This window comes from Muscardinus avellanarius, assembly GCF_963383645.1.
Source record: "Muscardinus avellanarius genome assembly, chromosome: 18".
Classification (NCBI taxonomy): Eukaryota; Metazoa; Chordata; class Mammalia; order Rodentia; family Gliridae; genus Muscardinus; species Muscardinus avellanarius.
This window is the reverse complement of record NC_137804.1, coordinates 30,391,537-30,412,730: the sequence shown is the minus strand read 5'-3', so window position 1 is coordinate 30,412,730 and position 21,194 is coordinate 30,391,537. Positions and strand designations below refer to the sequence as shown.

Here is a 21,194-nt window from a genome sequence, read left to right as displayed (position 1 = left end):
AAAAAATGGGCAAGGCCAGGAGTGATAGTGTATGCTTTTAATCCCAGCATTTGGGAGGCTGAGACAGAAGGATCACAGTTCGTGGACAGCCTCAGCTTAGTGAGGTCCTTTGCAAGTCATTGAGACCCTGTTTCAAAATAAAGAATAAAAAATAAAACTGAGGAGCCAGGTGTGGTGGTGCATGCTTGTAATCCCAGCATTTGTGAGGCTGAGACAGGAGGATTGTGGTTTATGGCTAGCCTCAGCTACTGAGGCCCTCTGCAACTCAGTGAGACCCAGTTTCAAAATAAACAATAAAAAATAGGACTGAGGGTATAGCTTGGAGATAGAGTGCCCCTGGGTTCAATCCCCAGTATTGCAAAAATAAATAAATAAATAAAATAAAAAAATAAAATAAAATAAAATAAAAATAGGGTTGAGGGTATAGCTCAGAGGTAGTATGCCTCTGGGTTGCATCCCCACTATAAAAATAAATAAATTTTAAAAATGGGCAAAGGATCTGAACAGACATTTCCTGAAAGAAGACATATAAATGGGCAATATAGGCATGTAAAAATGGTTAGCATCATTAATCATTAGTGAAAGGAAAATCAAAATTCCAATGACATACTACTTCATATCCACTAGGATGGAAAACAGACAAGTATTGGTAAGAATGTAGAGAAATGCAACACTTATTTGTGTGTGTGTTGCTGAGGATTGAATTCAGGGGCATTCTACCTCCCAGCTATACCCCAAGCTGTATTTTATTTTTTATTTGGAGATAGAGTCTCACTAAGTTGTGGAATGCCTCACTAAGTAGGTTGAGGCTGTCTTCAAACCTGCAATCCTCCTGTGTCAGCCTCCCAAGTACTGGAATTACAGATGTGCATCACTGTACCTGGCTAGAAATGCAACATTACTGTTGAGAATGTAAAATGGTACAACTACTTAGAAAACAGTTTGCTGATTCCTCAAAAAATTATATATACAGTTACAATACAATCCAACAATTCCTAGTATGTACTCAAGAAAAATAAAAATATATGTGCACATAAAATCTGATGAGTATTTCTATCAATATTATTCATAATAGCCCCAAGATGGAAACATTCAAATGTCTAGCAACTGATGAATTGTTAAATAAAACATGGTACATACAAAAGATAAAATATTATTGTAATATGTTGTGTGTATATGTGGTACTCAGCATCAAACCCAGGTGTGTTCTACCTCTGAGATATACCCCTACCCCATTTTTTTTTTTTTAATTTAAACAGGGTCTAAATTTCAGAGGGCCTCTCTAAATTGCTGAGGCTGGCAATGAATGTGTGATCCTCCTGTCTTAATGAGATTACAGGCATGCACCATCACACCAGGGAAATATTACTGAGAAATGAAAAGAATGAAGTATTAACATATGCTATAACATGGATGAACCTTATAAACATTATACTGAATGAAGGATTCCAGTCACAAAGGAATCCATACCACACACTGTATGATTTCATATACATTAAATGTCTGAAATACACAAATGTATATGGACAGAAGGTAGATAATGGTTACCTACGGAAGTGAGGGAAAACAGATTGCTACTTGACTGAGGTGATGCCTGCACAATTCTGTGAATATATAAAAAACCATTAAACTGTATATTTTAAATAGATGAAATTTATGATATGTGAATTATATCTCAATAAGGTTTCATATAAAAATTATTGAACTTAAGTTAAAGTATCTACTATTATCAATGAAAATAATAACAACAAAAAACTAACCTTGAATACTTGAGAACCAGGTTCATTATAAGTTTTGGCATTTTTTGCTAGTAGATCTATATCTTTGGCCATTGCATGAATACTTTTGTAGCTTCCATTCTATAGTAAACAACAAAATATAGTGTTCCTCTTAAATGAGAGTTAATCAATATAACCTTAAAAAAGAAAAACCCCACAAATGTTTAAATTGTCACCATACTACAAGACTTTATTGAAAGTACATAATAGTATATAATTTTCTTTTATAAATTACTACTATTTACAAGTAACTTTTCACATTATTTTCATAAAAATTTTAAGTTTACAATTTTTTAAAAGACCAATTAAGAATAAAGTTTTATTTGACAAATACACAGTGCTTATTAACATGTTGAGCATTGTTTTAGGTGCTTCATAAATCCCAATTCACGCCGGGCGTGGTGGCGCACGCTTGTAATCCCAGCGCTTGGGAGGTGGAGACAGAAGGATCACGTAGGTTCGAAGCCAGCCTCAGCTACTTAGTGAGGCTCTCAGCAACTTAAGTGAGACCCTGTTTCCAAATAAAATATAAGATAGGTCTGGGAGTATAGCCCATAGGTAGAAAGCCTCTGGGTTCCACCTTCTGTACCACCAAAAATAATAATAATAATAAATCCCAATTCACTAAAGTGGACTTAACAGAGTAAAGTAAAACTCTTTCTAGTCTTCTGGACCACTTGGGGTAAAATATAAAATCAGTCCAGCTTAAAGGCTAAGCTGTCACATCATAAAGCTCATTTGGTCCAAAATAACTCAGGAATATTCATAAAGTAATCTCAATTTTCAAAGGAAAGGAAGGAGGGAAACATGCCAGGAAAAAGGCACATAGAACAAGTTCTAGAAAGACTGAAAGAAAGAAAAAAATCCCAAACCATATGGAGTGAAAGATAAGGAAGGGAATAACTGTAGCATAAGCTGCACGACAAGATAATGTGAAATAAGACAAAATACAGAAAGCCAGGTAAAGAAGAGTTGCTAGTTATTTTTTATGTAAAACTAATATACCTGAGCACCTGTCTTATATGGAGGGAATCCCAGAACAGGTGAAAGGAAAGGTCCCACCTCCCACAATGAGGGTGAAAGTGGGTGTGTGATTGCTTTGCCAGCAACCTAGCAACAGGGTAAAGGGAAATAATCATGGGTCAGCTAATTTGTGCTTGGATCTTGAGTGATTAAAGCAACAGCCAGGAAATAGCAGGAATTCACCACTGACTTCTGCAGAGGAGGAGAATACAGCAAAGGGTCAGCAAGCATCTAGGACCCAGAGTGGCAAATGACAGCAATAACAGCATTGGTACTGCAAAAAGACTGTGTAATCTCAGCTGTATCATGATACCCCTCAGTTCTGCCTATTTTCTAAAGTGTAGTTACTCAACCTTTCATTTCAACAATTCAATAAGCTATCCAATTTCCTTTTCATAAATTCCTTCCACACAATGGGGAAACCAGGGGCATTCTACCTCCAAGCTACATCCCAACCCCTATTTTTTATCCTTTATTTTGAAACAGGGTCTCACTAAATTGCAGAGGGTCTCACTAAGTAACTAAGGCTGGCCGTGAACCTGTGATCCTCCTGACTCAGCCTCCCAAGTACTGGGTTACAAGTGTGCACCATCATGCATGGCCAAAAATTTCTTTCCTGCTTAAGCTAATCAGAGTTGATTATTGTCACTGTGGTACAAGTTATTGGGACATGCTTTACTGGCATTAGAAAACAAGCAACTTAAGTCTCTGAGCAGTGGGACAACAGGAAGAAAGCCAAGGCCAGGAAGCAAGATGTAGAAACGACTAGAGAGCTTTTCACTGGAGTGGTAAGAAAGACTATTCCAATAATTTGGACATAACATAACAAGGATCTTAATTAGGGTGATGGCAATAGAAGTTAATTCTGGAATCTTCAGAAAAAGAACATGAGATGAGAGAAGACTAACTTGAAGGTATTTAGAATCTGATCAGTAGGTGAGCATTCACTGTAGCAATATAGTATTTGGCAGCCTTAAAAGCAGATGATACATCACAGGGAATCTGTATTTCAACATTCTGTAAAAATATATTTATAGAACAAGACATTACTCTTTAATACTTTCTTAAAATTTAAAGATAAGGAAGTTTTCCCTTTCTGGAAAAACACAGTGCTTCAGTTTCATTGTTCAGTAAGACTACAGAATACATTAAGTTTTCCTTTTTGCTTTATCTCCTGGGAGCAACAAGCCCTTCTTACCCTGGGAGGAGGAGTGATCCAAATTAAGGGCTTATCCTATAAGTGATTAGGGCTTATTGTATAGGTGCTATGTGAGATGGTCTACATGTGTCATCACTGACCTCCACAACTCTGTGAAGTAGTAATATTATACTCAACACACAGCACTGGAGCAAGTAAATTATCTGACCAGAAAGACACAGCTAGTAAAATGAAGAGCTATGAAGAGAACCCCACTGGTTACTTTTTTTGTGTGGTATTGAAACCCAGGGTCATTCTACCTCAGAGCTACACTCCCAGCCCTATTTTTTTTTTTTTTTTTTTTGGTAGTACTGGGGGTGGAACCCAAGGGTTTTTCTACCTCTAGGCTATACTCCCAGACCTATTTTATACTTTATTTGGAAACAGGGTCTCACTAAGTTGCTGACAGCCTCACTAAGTAGCTAAGGGTGGCTATGAACCTGTGCGATCCTCCTGTCTCAGCCTCCCAAGTGTGGGGATTATAAGCATGCACCACCACGCCTGGAGCAGCCCTATTTTTTATTCTTTATTTTGAAACAGGGTCTTATTGAGTTGCAAAGGGCCTAAGTAGCTGAGGCTGTCCAAGAATGGCAATGATGATTTTCCTGTCTCAGCCTCTCAAATGCTAGCCACCACTCCCAGCTGGCTATACTCTTTAAAAACTAGATTTCTAATGTAATTTAGCTCTTTCTCCATTTACTTTCCTGAACCTATGATCATCAAAATGCAAATCCTAATCATTCATTCACTCAGTTTGTTTGCTGAGAGATATTAAATATGGGGTTAAGAGCACAGATTATAGAACCAGACTATCTGTATTAAAATCTTGGTTCCTTTTCTTACTAGGTGGTGACCTGGGCAAGTTGTTTCACATCTTCATGCTTCAGTTTTCTACTTTGTAAGATAATAATAATATTTACCTCAGAGTTGTAAGAATGACTTCTTTCATACAAAGCACTTACAACACTGCTAGTTACATAGCAAGTCTACATGAGTGCAACTATTTCTGAAGAAACTGAGTAGGGAAGAATAGAGAGGGCTGAAAAAAATCAAAGTATCTGTTTTCACTAAACTCTTTTTTTTTTTTTTTTTTGCAGTACTAGGGATGAAACCCAGGTGCATTCTACCTGGAGCTATACCCCCAACCACCCCCCCACACCTTTTTTTCCCTTTTATTTTCAAACAGTGTCTCACTGAATTGAAAAAAATCCTAAGTAGCTGAGGATACTCCTGTCCTATCAAATGCTGGGATTACTAACATGCTCCACCATGCCCAGCTACTAAACTCTAAGATATCCTCAAACCTTTTTTTTTTCTTTCTTTTTGGTATTTTTTGGTTCTGGGGATCAAACCCAGGGCCTTGTGAAGGACAAACAAGTACACTACCACTGAATTATACCCTGAGCAGGTTTTCCTAAAACACAATCCAAAGCTACAATTAGTACTACTTTGTTTATATTATTTGCTAATAACAACAATATGTTACAGAGGCATCTACTTCTCTGCTTTCTAAAAATTCCTAAGAAGGTCTGTAAGTCAGTCTGCTCTAAACCACATATGATTACACATGGCCACCTTCATACCTGTATCCTCTGTGCAATGGTCTTGAGATCTATAGGCTCCTTAATTATTGCATAATAGTCTGGATATTGCTGGAAGACAAAAACCCAGGTATGCTCAATGAGTGAAACTATGCAATTAATGAGAAAACAAAAAGCACACTGACAAATCTGTTCTTTAACAAATTCAGCAGCTTTGTGAGATTCACAGCTTAAACACAACTGCACAGTATGTTATTATATTCAGAGTAAAAGAATGTGATTTTAAGAAGCTTCATGAGATATCCAACAGCAGGTTATAGGAGTTTCCTTTTCGTACTTGATGTTTCAAAAATTCTAAATCCAAAGAATAAGATAATTTTTAAAGTCCCAAGATACTACTTCTAGAAATAAAATAGAAGAAAGTTCTTTTCTTTTTCTTCTTGGTACTAGAAATTGAATCCAGGGGCATTCTACTTTTGAGCTACTCTTCCTATTTATTTATTTACTTTTAAAACAAGGTCTTGCTAGGTTGCTGAGGCTGCCTTCAAACTTGTGATCCTCTTGTCTCAGCCTCCCAAGTACTGGGAGTATAGGCATGCATCATTATGACCGACTAGAGGAAAGTTTTTTGCGATACTGGGGATGGAACCCAGGTGCATTCTACCTCCAAGGTACACCCCCAGCCTTATTTTTAAATTATTCTTTATTTTGAAATAGGGTCTCCTTGAATTGCAAAGGGCCTCACTAAGTAACTGAGGCTGGCTGATCCTCCTGGCTCAGCCTCCTAAATGCTGGGATTACAAGCATGCACCACCATGCTTGGATTTTTAGAGGAAAGTTCTTGATGAGCTTGAAACTCTTTTAATTCTGCAATATAAATATAAATATAATATTTCACATAAGCATTCATAAAGCTCTATAAGAAAAAAGGTTACAAAATCGGTTAACTTTATGTTTAACTTAATGCTTCTATTCATGTTTCAATCAAAACACAGTTTTTCAAAATTAAGTTTCTTTTCTTTTTTCTTTTTTTGTGGTAGTGGAGATGGAACCTACAGTTATTCTACCTCCAAGCTACCCTCCCAGTCCTATTTTTCTGTCTTTTTATTTTTGAAACAGGGTCTCACTTAGTTATGAAGGGCCTAAGTAGCTGAGGCTGTCTGCAATCCAGGATACTCTGGTCTAAGCCTCCCGAATGCTGGGATTACAAGCATGCGCCACCATGCCCGGCTAAAATTAAGTTTTTTAAAATACTTTTTTAGCTGGGCGTGGTAACACACGCTTGTAATCCCAGCGCTTGGGAGGTTGAAACAGGAGGATTGCACAGGTTCTAAGCCAGCCTCAGCTACTGAATGAGACCCCGTTTTCTTTTCTTTTTTTTCTTTTTTTTTTTTTAATTTTTTGTGGTACTGGGGTTCCTGGAAGCCTTTCTACCTCCGGGCTATACTCCCAGACCTATTTTTACATTTTTATTTGGAAACAGGGTCTCCTAAGCCAGTGCGTGCAGCTGGCTTCGAACCTGCGTGATCCTCCTGTCTATGCCTCCCAAGCGCGGGGATTACAAGCGTGCGTCACCACACCCGGCCTGAGACCCTGTTTTCAAATAAAGTATAAAATAGGTCTGGGAGTATAGCCTGGAGGTAGAAAAGCCTCTAGGTTCCACTCCCAGTAACACACACACACACACACACACACACATACACACACACCTTTTACATAAAACTGTGTGAGAGAAATAAAATTATAAGCAATTTCTGAATTACCAAATAGTTTATCCCAAGAAGGTGCACATGTTGGGGGATATCCTTGAGGCTTTCACAGTACCTAGAGTCAATCACAACCTTCAGTCTCCAATAAGTTTTGCTTTCTGGATGAAACAACTAAATTCAACCAAAAGCCAGTTATTTTTTTCATGTGCTAGAAGTTCAGGGGGGAGTCAGCCTGTGCTTCTCCCCTTCCCGAGACCCTGACAACCACCATTCTACTTTCTGTCTCTATAGTTCTATTTGAAATACTTAATAAAAGAGGGGCCATACATTATTTGTCCTTCTGTGACTTGTTTACTTCACATAGCATATGTTCAGAATTCATTCACATTGCAGCAAGTTCCAAAACATCCTTCCTTTTTAAGTCTAAATAATATTCTATTCTTTGTATATACAATTTGTTTATCCATTCATCTATCAATGGGTATTTGGGTTTTTTCTAACACTAATTTTGTGTGTATGTGTGTGTGTGTGTGTGTGTGTGAGAGAGAGAGAGAGAGAGAGAGAGAGAGAGAGAGAGAAGAGGAGAGAGAGAAAGAGATAGATAAGATAGATAGATAGATAGATACATACATACATACATACTGGGAGTGTGAACCCAGGAAGCTTCAACCTCTTAGCAATGCCCCGGACCTATTTTATTTTTTATTTGGAAACAGGGTCTCACTAAGCTGTTGAGGCTGACTTTGAACCTTCAATCCTACTGTCTCAGCCTCCCAAATACTGGGATAACAAGTGAGTGTCACCATGCACAGCTAAAGACGTGTCATGACTGGTTGTAGGGCGATTATAACATCAGAAAGACAGAAAGAAAGCAGGCCGGGCGTGGTGGTGCACACTTGTAATCCCGGCACTTAGAAGGCAGAGACAGGAGGATTGCGCAGGTTCGAAGCCAGCCTCGCTGGATTAAGAGACCCTGATTCCAAATAAAATATAAAAAAATAGGTCTGGGAGTGTAGCCCGGAGGTAGAAGGGTTCCATCCCCAGTACCACCACCACCACCACCACCACCACCAAAAAAAAAAAGCATATGATCTCTGCTTTCTTAAGTATGGATCTGATTAGAAAAATAAAATAATTACATTCATTCATTCATTGTATCATTTGATAGGGTTTTTTTGTCATACTGGCAATGGAACCCAGGGATATTCTACCTCCGAAGTACACCCCAGCCCCATTTTTTTATTCTTTATTTTGAAACAGGGTCCCACTGAGTTGCAAAGGGCCTCATCACTAAGTAGCTGAGGCTGAACTCAGATCCTCTTGTCTCAACCTCCTAAATGCTGGGATTACAAGCATGTATTAGTACAACCGGATAATTTAAAGTTTTAAGACAAGACTATGGCATGCCAATGCCTCAAAAAATTAAATATTTACCACCACGATATAGCAGTTCCACCTTGGGTATATACCCCAAAGAAGTGAAAACAGGGTCTTGATATATGCAACCACATTCTAGCAGCATCACTCCCAATAGCTAAAACATGGAGGCAACCCACATGTCCATTCACAGATAAATGGACAAATAAAAATAGGTATATCATTACAATGTAATATTACTCAATCTTAAAATGGAAGAGGCACACCTGTATCCAAGCACTTGGGAGGCTGAGACAGGAGGATCAAGGCCAGCTTCAGTAACTTCGTGGAGACTCTTGGCAATTCAGTGATATCTAGCTGGCCTGGTAGTGCATGCTTGTAATCCCAGCATTCAGGAGGCAAAGACCAGAGGATCATGGTTCGTGGGCAGCCTCAGCTACTTAGTGAGGCCCTTTGCAAATCAGTGAGACCCTGTTTCAAAATATAGAAAAATAGGGCTGGGGGTATAGCTCAGAGGTAGAATGGCCCTGAGTTCCATCCCTAGTACTGCAATACATAAATAAATGACAAAAATAAAAAGACTAAAAAATAGGGCTAGGGTGTAGCTCAGAGGTACAATGCCTCTGGGTTCCATCCCTGGTACTGCAAAAAAAAAAAAAAAAAAAAAGGAAGAAAATCCTAATATATGCTACAACATGGATGAACCATGAAGAAATTATGGTGAAATAAACCAATCACAGAAGGACAAACACTGCAAAGTTCCTCATATACATTAAAAATGATAAATACAGCCAGGCATGGTGGCGCATGCTTGTAATCCCCACGCTTGGGAGGCTAAGACTGGAGGATCGCGTAGGTTCGAAGCCAGCCGCAGGTTCGAAGCCAGCCGCCCTAGCTTAAGAGACCTTGTTTCAAAATAAAAATATAAAATAGGTCTGGGAGTGTAGGCCGGAGGTAGAAGGTCCCTGGGTTCCATCCCCAGTACCACCTAAATAAATAAATAAATAAATAAATAAATAAATACTGAACAAAGAATGCTGGTTGCCAGGGATTGGGGAGGAAGGAAGTGGAATTGACACTAAATGGGTATGGAATTTCAGTTTTGGAAAATGAAAAAGTTCTAGAGATAAAGAGTGATGGTTGCATAACAGTGTGAATAAACGTAATGCCACAAAACTGTACATTTAAAAATGGCTAGCTGGGCATGGTGGAGCATGTTGTAATCCATGAATCTTGAGGCAGAGGCTAAGACCAGAGGATTGGGGTTCACCGACAGCCTCAGCTACTTAGTGAGGCCCTTTGCAACTTAGTGAGAACCAGTTTCTAAATAAAGAATATAAAATAGGGCTGGCACCAGGCGTGGTGGCACACACTTGTAATCCCAGCACTTGGGAGGCTGAGACAGGAGGATTGCACAGGTTCAAAGCCAGCCTCAGCTACTTAGTGAGGCTCTCAACAACTTAGTGAAACCCTGTTTCCAAATAAAGTATAAAATAGGTCTGGGAGGATAGCCGGGAGGTAGAAAAGGCCCTGGGCTCCACCCCCAGTACCACCACCACCACCAAAAAAAAAAAAAAAAAAATAGGGCTGGGGGTGCAGCTCAGAGGTAGAATACCCCTAGCTTCCATCCCCAGTATTGCAAAAAAAAAAAAAAAAAAAAAAAGGCTGAATTTTGTGTTGTATTTATTTTACTACAATAACAAAAAGAGCAGCTACTTAAAAAAACAAAAACAGGGCCAGGCATGGTGGCACATGCTTGTAATCCCAGCATTTGGGAGGCTGAGACAGGTAGACTGAGGTTTGCAGACAGCCTCAGCTACTTAGTGAAGCCCTTTGGAACTCAGCGAGACTTTCAAAATAAAGAATAAAAAATAGGGCTGGGAGTGTACTTTGCAAGTAGAATGCACCTGGGTTCCAACCCCAGTTCTGCCAAAAAATAAATAAATAAAAACAAAAAAACAACCTAAACCAAAAAACAGCCCACTAGTTTTTTCAGACTAGCCTAGGCAACACAGCAAGATGCTCCCCCTGACCCTTGGGAACAAATAAACATCATAACTTGATGTTCTTTTTTTGTGTGTGTATGCGGTACTGGGGATGGAACCCAGGGCATCTGAGCTACACCCCAGCTCTATTATTTTACTCTGAAACAGTATTTCATTAAGTTGATGAGGCTGGCCATGAATTTGAGATTTTTTTGTCTCAGTCTCCCAAGCACTGGGATTACAAGCATAAGCCACAACATCCAGCTCATAACCTGCTTTTATTTATTAAAAAAACATGCTTTTATTGGTGCATTGTCTCACATCATAAAGTAAATCATCTTTCATAATCTGATTTATTTATTTATTTTAGTGGTGGTACTGGGGTGTCTGGAAGCCCTTCTGCCTTCGGGCTACACTCCCAGACCTATTTTATACTTTTTATTTGTTAACAGGGTCCCTTAAACCAGCGCGGCTGCCTTCAAACCTGAGTGATCCTCCTGTCTCTGCCTTCCAAGCGCGGGGATTACAAGGGTGCGCCACCACGCCCGGCCATAACCTGTTTTAAAAAGCCACAACGCTGGCTGGGTGTGATGGCACATGCTTGTAATCCCAGTAATTGGGAGGCTGAGACAGGAGGATCGTGCCGGTTCAAAGCCAGCCTTAGCTACTTAGTGAGGCTCTCAGCAACTTAGTGAGACCTTGTTTCCAAATAAAACATAAAATAGGTCTGGGAATATAGCCTGGAGGTAGCCCTGGGTTCCACCCCCCAGTACCACCAAAAGAAAAAGAAAAAGAATAAAAGCCACAAAACTGGGCATGGTGACACACACTTGTAATCACAGTAACTGGGAGTCTGAGACAGAAGGATTGCAGGTTCACGGCCAGCCTCAGCTACTTAGTGAGGCCCTGTTTCAAAATAAAGAATGAAAAATAGGGCTGGGGGTATAGCTCAGAAGTAGAATGACCCTTGGTCCAATATCTAGTACCGCAAAAAAAAAAAATAAAAAATAAAAAGCCACAACCTAACCGGGCTTGGTGGCACATGCTTGTAATACCAGTACTTGGGAGGCTGAGACTTCATAACCACCCTCAGCTACTTAGTGAGGCACCTCCCAACTTAAACCTTGTCTAAAAATAAAGAATAAAAGATAAGGCCAGGGATATAAAGATAAGGCCAGGGATATAGATCAGAGGTAGAATGCCCCTGGGTTCAATCCCCAGTACTACAATAAACAACCAAATACACTAACATAAGCAAACAAGCCACAACCTATGCAGGGTTTGCTGCTAGGTGAAGCTATAAGGATATATAGGCCACCTCCAGCATCTTCCTTTTAACCTTACTTTATTCACTACTATACAATTCTTTTTTGTTGTTTTTTGCAGTATGGGGGATGAAACCCAGAGGCATTCTGTCTTCGAGCTCCACTTCCAGCCCTATTTTTTATTCTTTACTTTGAAACAGGGTCTCACTGAGTTGCAAAGGCCCTCACTAAGTAGCTGAGGCTGGCTGTGAACTGTGATACTCCTCCTGTCTCAGCCTCTCAAATGCTGTGATTACAAGCGTGTGCCACCATGCCTGGCTTACTAATGCAATTCTTGAAGTACTTGGGGGTGGGGGGAAAAGAATCAAACACCTGTCTTTAATCACATCACTTACCACTTTAGAAGGCAGTTTCTGAAAAAGTTCACTAATGAGCCGTCCTGATGGATTTGTGGCTACAACTATGGCTTCAAGAAGCTGCTCCAGAATCTCCTTAAGGTAACTTGGAGAAGACTAGGGTACAAGGGTTGACAGGGAGAGAATCAATAAATATTGAACAGCTTCTAAGATTATAAAGATAATTTTAAAAAGTAACTTCTAAGCAGTGCTCATTCTAAGTTCAAGTTTCAAGAATCCTAAAGATATATTCTCATGCTTATGTTATTTCTATAACCAAATCCCCTGGATCAAGTTCTTTACTGAACTCTATTCCACAGTAACAATGTTAAAGTCATTTCAAGCATCACGTATATGAATTAGGATCTTAGCAAATGAGTCCCATAATACTTGGCCATTTATTTATACATCTGTCGTTCATATTATTGCAGTCATAGTATTTTGGTAGAATAATGACTAAAAACACAGAATTGGGATTACATACTCTGCCAGGACTAACAACTGTATGTAAGTTACGTCAAAACCAAATGCAAGGGGTGTGCTCAGAAAAAGGGTTTTGTTTACAATATACGCAATGGGAATCTGAGGTCGCCACTGTAATGAGGGACACAAAACTCTTGGTCCACCTCTGAGTAAAAGCTTTACATATGTCCCCTCTAGGGCGATCATCTGGAGTGTGGGAGTAGGGGAGATGGGGTATATAAAATTGACCATATTGTATTTAGCTGGGCTCAGTGGCCTGTACTTCGGAGGCTGAACTTGGAGGATCGCAGGTTCACAGCCAGCCTCAGAAACTTGGTAAGACGCGGTTTTAAAATGAAAAATAGCCAGGTGTGGTGGCCCACGCTTGTAATCCCCGCACTTGGAAGGTGAAGACAGGAGGATCGCACAGATTCAAAGTCAGCCACACTGGCTTAAGAGACCCTGTTTCCAAATTAAAAAAAAAAAAAAAAATAGGTCTGGGAGTGTAGCCTGGAGGTAGAGGATTTCCAGAAACTCCAGTACCACCACCAAAAAAAAAAAAAGAAAGAAAAATAAAATAGGGCTGGGAGTGTAGCTTGGAGGTAGAATGTCCCTGGATTAAATCCTTAGTACCACATACACAAAATGTGTTTTTATGTATATGCAGATATGACACAGTGAACCCCACCACTCTATATAACAGAGATACACCAACATAAAAATTTTTTAAATTGGAGGAAAAAAACTCAAAATAAATGCAAGCTGGACATGGTGGCACACACCTGTAATCCCAGTATGTGGGAGGCTGAGACAGAAAGATTCCAGGTTTTTCACCACCATCCTCAGCAACTTAGTAAGATCCTGTTTCAAAATAAAAAAGAAAATAGGGCTGGGCCTGTTGTTTAGAGGTAGAATGCCCCTGTTCATTCTCCAGGGATGCTCTCCCCACTAAACACAAAAAGCACTGAAAGGAGATTAAGTAAACTGATACACATCATTTCTGCAGACATCTAGCTTAGTCACTATTTCAACATTATAAACTATATAACTATATACCCCAAAGAGTACTTGGCCAGGGAAAGTTCAAGTTTTAAGCAAGTTTCTACTTAATGGTTGTTTATGGCTTAAATTATTAAAAAAAAAAAAAAAAAAACCAAAACACTGGTATTTTGTTCTAATACAAGCTTTTTTTTTCTTTCTTTCTTTCTTTTTTTTTTTTTTTGTGGTACTGGGAATTGAATCAGGGTGACACCCTCAGCCCCATTTTTTATTTTGAAACAGGGTCTAAATTGTAGAGGGCCTCACTAAGTTGATGAGGATAGCCTTGAACCTGTAATCTTACTGTCTCAGCCTCCCGAGTACTGGGATTACAAGTGTGTGCTACCATGCCTGGCAGGAAGCTATTTTTACTCAGTGTAATATCAATTCTTTTTTTGGTACTTGGGATTGAACTCAGGGGCATTCTACCTTCACACCCTATTCTATAATTTTAATCTTTCATTTTACACCTCCAGCCCTTTTTACTTTTTATTTTGAAACCAGGTCTCACAAAGTAGCTGAGGTCCTCACTAAGTTGCTGAGGCTCACCTTAAACCTGCAATCCTCCTGTCTCAGACTCCAAAGTACTGAGATTACAGACATGTACCACCAAGCCGGGCTCAAAGGAAGCACATTCTCAGCAGAGAGCACAACTACAAAATTCTAGGGGCAGGAACATACTTGGCATGTTCTAGAACAGTAACTAGTCTAACCTATAAAACTTACAGATTAAGGTGATTCCATTGACTCTCCAACTTTCCCCCCACCCCCACGACTGGGGACTGAACACAGGGGCATTCTACCTCTGAGCTACATCCCAGCACTATTCATTATTCTTTATAATAATAATTATTATTATTATTGTTATTATTGTTATTATTATTTGCAGTACTGGGAATGGAACCCCAGGGGCATCTGACCTCTGAGCTATACTCCCAGCCCTATTTTTTTTTTTTTTTTTGAAACTGGGCCTCACTGAGTTGTAAAGGGCCTCACTAAATAGCTGAGGCTGTCCTTGAACCACAATCCTCCGGTCTCAGCCTCCCAAATGCTGGGATTATTTATTTATTTATTTTGGTGGTACTGGGGATGAAAACCTTCTACCTCCGGGCTACATTCCCAGACCTATTTTATATTTTACTTGGAAACAGGGTCTCTTAAGCCACCGAGGCTGGCTTCGAACCTGTGTGATCCTCCTGTCTCTGCCTCCCAAGCGCTGGGATTACAAGTGTGCACCACCACACCCAGCCAAATGCTGGGATTAAAAGTGTGCACACCATGCCCAGCTCTCTTTTTTTAATTAATTAATTTATTTATTTGTTGGTGGAACCCAGGGGCTTTTCTACCTCTAGGCTATACTCCCAAGGCCTATATTATACTTTATTTGGAAACAGGGTCTCAGTAAGTTGCTGACAGCCTCACTAAATAGCTGAGGCTGGCTTCGAACCTGTGTGATCCTCCTGTCTCAGTCTCCCAAGCGCTGGGATTACAAGTGTGCACCACCACGCCTGGTTCTCTTTTTAATTTTGAAACAGGGTCACGCTAAGTTGCAGAGGGCCACACTGAGTAGCTGAGGCTAGCCAAGAAACTGTGATCTTCCTGTCTCAGACTCCCAACTACTGGGTTTATGAGCATGTGCTGCCACACACAGCTCCTCTCTCCAACTTCTTTTTTTTGCCATACTAGGGATGGGACCCAGGGGCATTCTACCTTTGAGAAACACCCTCAGCGTTATTTTTTATTCTTTATTTTTGAAACAGGGTCTCAATGAGTTGAAAAGGGTCCCACTAAGTGGCTGAGGTTGTCCGCGAACCTCTACGCTCCTGTCTCAGCCTCCCAAATTCTGGCATTTCAAGTGTGCACCACCATGCTCTGCTCTCTCTCCACCTTTTAATCATAACAATGCCTACTTTTATGTCTTAACCTAGCAATACTGGAGTAATTTGACAATAAAAGATTTACTTCAAACTGAACAGAAAATATGCATTAGTGCAAAAGGAATTAGTAAAAACCACATATAGCACACACTGTCCTGATGTCCAGGATCATTTGTAATAGTAGTGTTCTCTACCTGACTGCCTGTTTACGCTCCCTATTACCAATATAAAATCACAGTAGGTCTAGCTTCTCACAAAAGCCCAAAAGGAAACAAAGGCAGGGGGCCTGTCCACCTTCCCACAGCCTATCTATGACTTGTTCCAGCTGCATACTTACTCCTTCAGTTATTGTGCCTTGATTGTCTTGCCCATCTTCATCATCATCTTCATCATCTGCTTCTCCCTTCTGAACAAATTCATTTCTTGTTCGAAGGTATAAATCCCAGAGTTTGCAAGCAGCTTTATATTCAGGTGAATCTGACTGTACATTAGCAAAGAGAAGAGAAAAAAAAATCACTTTAATATTTTTTTGTGGATCAAATGTCACTTTTGTATTTTTTTTTTTTTGGTTGTACTGGAGGTGGAACTACCTCCAGGCTATACTCCCAGACCTATTTTATACTTTATTTGGAAAAAGATCTCACTGTTTCCAAGTTGCTGAGAGCCTAAGTAGCTGAGGCTGGCTTTGAAAATGTGTGATCCTTCTGTCTCAGCTTCCCAAGTGCTGGGATTACAAGTGTGTGCCACCACCCCTAGCTCAAATGTCACTTTGAAAACATCCTGTTCTTGAGCCGGGTGTGGTGGTGCACACTTGTAATCCCAGCATTTGGTAGGCTGAGATAGGAGGCTAGCACTTCGCAGACAGCCTCAGCTACTTAGTGAGACTGTTTTCAAAATAAAGAATAAAAAATAGGTCGGGCGTGGTGGCGCACGCTTGTAATCCCTGCGCTTGGGAGGCGGAAACAGGAGGATCACGCAGGTTCAAAGCCAGCTGCACTGGAGACCCTGTTTCAAAAATATAAAATAGGTCTGGGAATGTAGCCCGGAGGTAGAAGGGCTTCCAGGAACCCCAGTACCACCAAAAAAAAAAAAAAAAAAAAAAAAAAAAAAGAATAAGAAATAGGACAGGGAGTATAGCTCAGAGGTAGAATGCCCCTAACCACCCCCCCCCAAAAAAAATCCTGTTCTAGCCTGGCATGGTAGCCCACGCTTGTAATTCCAGCATTTGAGAGGCTGAGACAGGAGGATTGCAGGTTCATCGACAGCCTCAACTATTTAGTGAGGCCCTTTGCAACTCAGTGAGACCCTGTTTTAAAGTAAAGAATACAAAATCAGGCTGGGGGGTATAGTATGGAGGTAGAATGCCCTGGGTTCTATCCCCAGTACCACAATAAATAAATAAATTAAATATAAACAAATAAAACATCCCATTTTGCTGGGTGTGGTGATGAACACCTATGATCCCAATACAGGTTTGAGACTAGTCTCAGCAATTTAGTAAGGCTCCAGCAACCTAGTAAGATTCTGTATCCAAATAAAGACTAAAATATCAAATTAGGGCTTGGAGGTAGAATGCGTCTGGATTCAATTTTTAGTAAACACACCTCGTTCCAGGAGAGACTGGTATTTTTTTTTTTTTTTTAAGAAAGGCAGACTGCCACGTGCAGCGCCTCATTTGGATGTGTCAGGAATCTTAGAAGCTTGACTACCCTATGCTCTCCTACAAATGGAACTTAAGAGCTTGTTTGGAGGTTCTAGCAGGGGAGCGCAGCCACTCAAATACCCTTGACTAAAGAACGGTCCTCCTTATTCGGGGAAGGTTGTCCTCTTCGACAGAGTGTGCAGCTTCAGGAGGAATGCAAATGGAGCAGTGAGGGAGGAAGGGGACACCTGCCTAGCCAGCCAGATAGCTGAATCAACCCTGGCGATCAATGGGGTGACAGATATCACAGCCAGATCACCCTCACATCCAGAGACTGGTATTTTAAAGCACAAGTTTGAAGACTATCATCATAATTTTTTTGGGGTGTGTGTGTCTGGGGATGAAACCTAGGGGCATTCGACCTCCAAGCTACTACATCCCCTGCCCTATTTTTTATTTATTTATTTTGTTGTGGTACTGGGGTTCCTGGATACCCTTCTACCTCCAGGCTACACTCCCAGACCTATTTTATATTTTTATTTGGAAACAGGGTCTCTTAAGCCAGCGAGGGTGGCTTCGAACCTGTGCAATCCTCCTGTCTCCACCTCCCAAGCGCAGGGTTATAAGTGTATGCCACTATGCCCAACGTCTATTTTTTATTCTTTATTTTGAAACTGAATCTCACTGAGTTGCAGAGGGCCTCACTAAGTAGCTGAGGCTGTCCGCAAACCACAATCCTCCGGTCTCAGCCTCCCAAATGCTGGGATTACAAGTGTGCGTCACCACGTCCGGCTTTATCATCACAAATTTTAAAATCCTTATGATTAGAAGATACATGGAGTGTTGGGTGGTGGCGCACGCTTGTAATCCCCTGTAATCCCTGCGCTTGGGAGGCGCTTGGGAGGCAGACACAGGAGGATCGCGCAGGTTCGAAGACAGCCTCACTGGCTTAAGAGACCCTGTTTCCAAATAAAAGATATAAAATAGGTCTGGGAGTGTAGCTCGGAGGTAGAAGGGCTTCCAGGAACCCTAGTACCACCAAAATAAAAAAAAAGAAAAAAAAAAAAGATACATGGGCCTCAATCCTTCCTCTGTTTTCAGAGGAAGTATATTTTTAATACACTTCCTGTATTTTATACAGCTAAGTGTATTTTTAAATTTTTTTTTTCCTCTTGCAATCCTGGGGATAGAAAGAACCCAGGGGCCCTCTAACATTGAACTACATCTCCAAGTTTTTAACTTTGAATTTTTTTTCTTTCTTTTGTGGCACTGGGGATTGAATCCAGGGGCAGTCTACCTCTGAGCTACATGCCCACCCCTATTTTTTATTCTTTATTTTGAAACAGGGACTAAGTTGCAGAGGGTCTCACTAAGGGGCTAAGACTGGCTGTGAAACCGCGATCCTCCTGTATCAGTCTCCCAAGTACTGGGATTACAAGTGTGTGCCACCATGCTGGGCTAATTTTTTTTTTTTTTTTTTTTTTGTATTAAGGATGGAACCCAGGGGGTATTCTACCTCCAAGCTACACCCCCAGCCCTAATTTTTCTTCTTAATTTTGAAACAGGGTCTCACTGAGTTGCAAAGAACCTTAGTAAGTAGAGTAGCTTAGGCTGGCCGTGAACCCACATCCTCCTGTCTCAGCCTCCCGAATGCTGAAATTACAAGAGTGTACCACCACATCTGGCTTTTGGCTAATTAATTTTGAAACAGGTCTTCCTAAGTTGTTGGAGCTGGTTTCAAACTTTTGATCTTCCTGTCTCAACCTCCAACTACTGAAATTATAGCCACTGCACCAGGCTTATGTGGTTGTTCTTTTCTTTTGGTGCTGGGGATTGAACTCAGAGGAATTCTACATGTAAGGTGCATCCCCAGCCCTATTTTATTTTTTATTTTGAAACAGCATCTCACTAATTGACCACATGCTGTCCTCAAACCTGTGATCTTCCTATCTCAGCCTTTCAAGTACACAGATTACAGGTGTGTGCCACCACCTGGCTTTAAGTATATGTTTTAAACTTATTCTGACATAAAATTATTTATTTATGTTTTATCTCATTACAGAAAGACTCAAGGCAGAAGGTAACAGGCTAGCAAGTCAAAACAAACTACTGATATTACTTCTATCTTAAAAATATCTAATATCATCTTTGAAGATTTGTTTCTGAAGTATAGTGGGCATCAAACTTCCTAGTAAAAATAATGGTGAATGTAAAGTTTTAAAATTTTGTTTATTTATTTACTTACTTATTATTATTGTAGTACTAGAAACTGAGCCTAGAGCATTCCAACTCCAAGCTATACCCTAGCTCTTTATTTTCATTCTGAAACAGGGTCTTGCTAAGTTGCTAAATGCCTTGCTAAATTGCTGAGGTTGGTTTATAATCTGTGATCCTTCTGTCTCAGCCTCCCAAGTACTGGGATTACAGCCTCTGAATGTCAAGTTTAAAAAAAATCAGAAGCTTTAGCCGGGCGTGGTGGCACACGCTTATAATCCCAGCATTTGGGAGGCTGTAGGTTTGTAGTCAGCCTTGCTGGCTTAAGAGACCCTATTTCCAAATAAATAAAAAAAATATATAAAATAGGTCTGGGAGTGTAGCCCGGAGGTAGAAGGGCTTCCAGGAACCCCAGTACCACCAAAAAAAAAAAAAAAAAAAAAAAAGAAAAGAAAAAAAAATTAAAGAAAATTTTAGCCAGGCATGGTGGCACAGGCTTGTAATCTCGGTACTTGGGAGGCTGAGACAGGAGAATTGTAAATTTACTGCCAGCTTCAGCTACTTAGTGAGGCCCTTGGTAACTAGTAAGACTGTTTCTAAATAACAAATAAAAAAATAGGGCTGAGCATATAGCTCAAAGGTAGAATACCCCTAAATTCAATCCTCAGTACTGAAAAAAATAAAAATAAAAATAAAAATTAAGACTGGAGAGCTATGCATGGTGGCACACACTTGTAATCCCAGCATTTGGGAGACTAAGACCCGAGGATTGCAGTTTGTGGACAGTCTTAGGTACTTAGTGAGGCCCTCCACAATTAGTGAGACCCTGTTTCAAAATAAGAATAAAAAATAGGGCAGCGGGTGTAGCTGAAAGGTCGAATGCCCCTGGGTTCCATCCCCAGACCCGCAAAAAAAAAAAAAAAAAAAAAAAAAAAAAAGACTGGAAGCCGGACATAGGAGTACATACTTTTAATCCCAGTACTTGGGAGGTTGAGATGGTAGGATCCAGGTTCAAGGGCAGCCTCAGCTACTTAGTGAGGCCCTTTGCAACTTAGTGAGAACCTGTTTCAAAATAAAAATAAAAATGGGGCTGGGGGGTGTAGGTGTAGGTTGGAGGTAGAATGCCCCTGGGTTCAATCCTGAGTACCAAAAAAAATATATTTTTTTAAGTATTACATTACATAAATTAGGTTAACAGAATTTGCCAAAGAATTAAAAAAAAAAAAAAAGTATGCAGCCAGGCATGGTGGCGCATGCTTCTAATCCCTGTGCTTGGGAGGCAGAGACAAGAGGATCATGTAGGTTCAAAGCCAGCCTTGCTGGATTAAGAGACCCTGTTTCCAAATAAAAAGTATAAAAATAGGTCTGGGAGTATAGCCCGAAGGTAGAAGAGTTTCCAGGAACCCCAGTACCACCAAAAAAAAAGTATGCATAATATGTTTAAAAAACAAAACTGAGCTGGGCGTGGTGGCTCACACTTGTAATTCCAGCATTCAGGAACCTGGAGGATCACAGTTCCCGAACAGCCTCAGCTACTTAGGCCCTCCAAAACTTAGAGTGACTCTGTTTCAAAATAAAGAATAAAAAATAGGGTAGGGAGTGTAGCTCGGAGGTCTAATGCCCCTGAGTTCCATCCTGAGACCCGCAAAAACAACAACAAAATACTGAAAATATGAGTAAACACAACATA

The 21,194-nt window shown here is 40.3% G+C and overlaps 1 protein-coding gene across 1 annotated transcript in view; it reads right to left on the bottom strand.

Moving 5' to 3' along the window:
- Nucleotides 1–21,194, bottom strand: part of PBRM1 (polybromo 1) — a gene marked incomplete at both ends in the record, with an annotated part of 166,621 nt that overhangs the window by 131,267 nt on the left and 14,160 nt on the right. The window contains 4 exons of the mRNA XM_080715199.1: nt 1,761–1,859; nt 5,583–5,651; nt 12,272–12,388; nt 15,986–16,129. Coding sequence (XP_080571325.1) covers nt 1,761–1,859; nt 5,583–5,651; nt 12,272–12,388; nt 15,986–16,129 — 429 coding nt within the window. The remainder of the gene's footprint in view (nt 1–1,760; nt 1,860–5,582; nt 5,652–12,271; nt 12,389–15,985; nt 16,130–21,194) is intronic.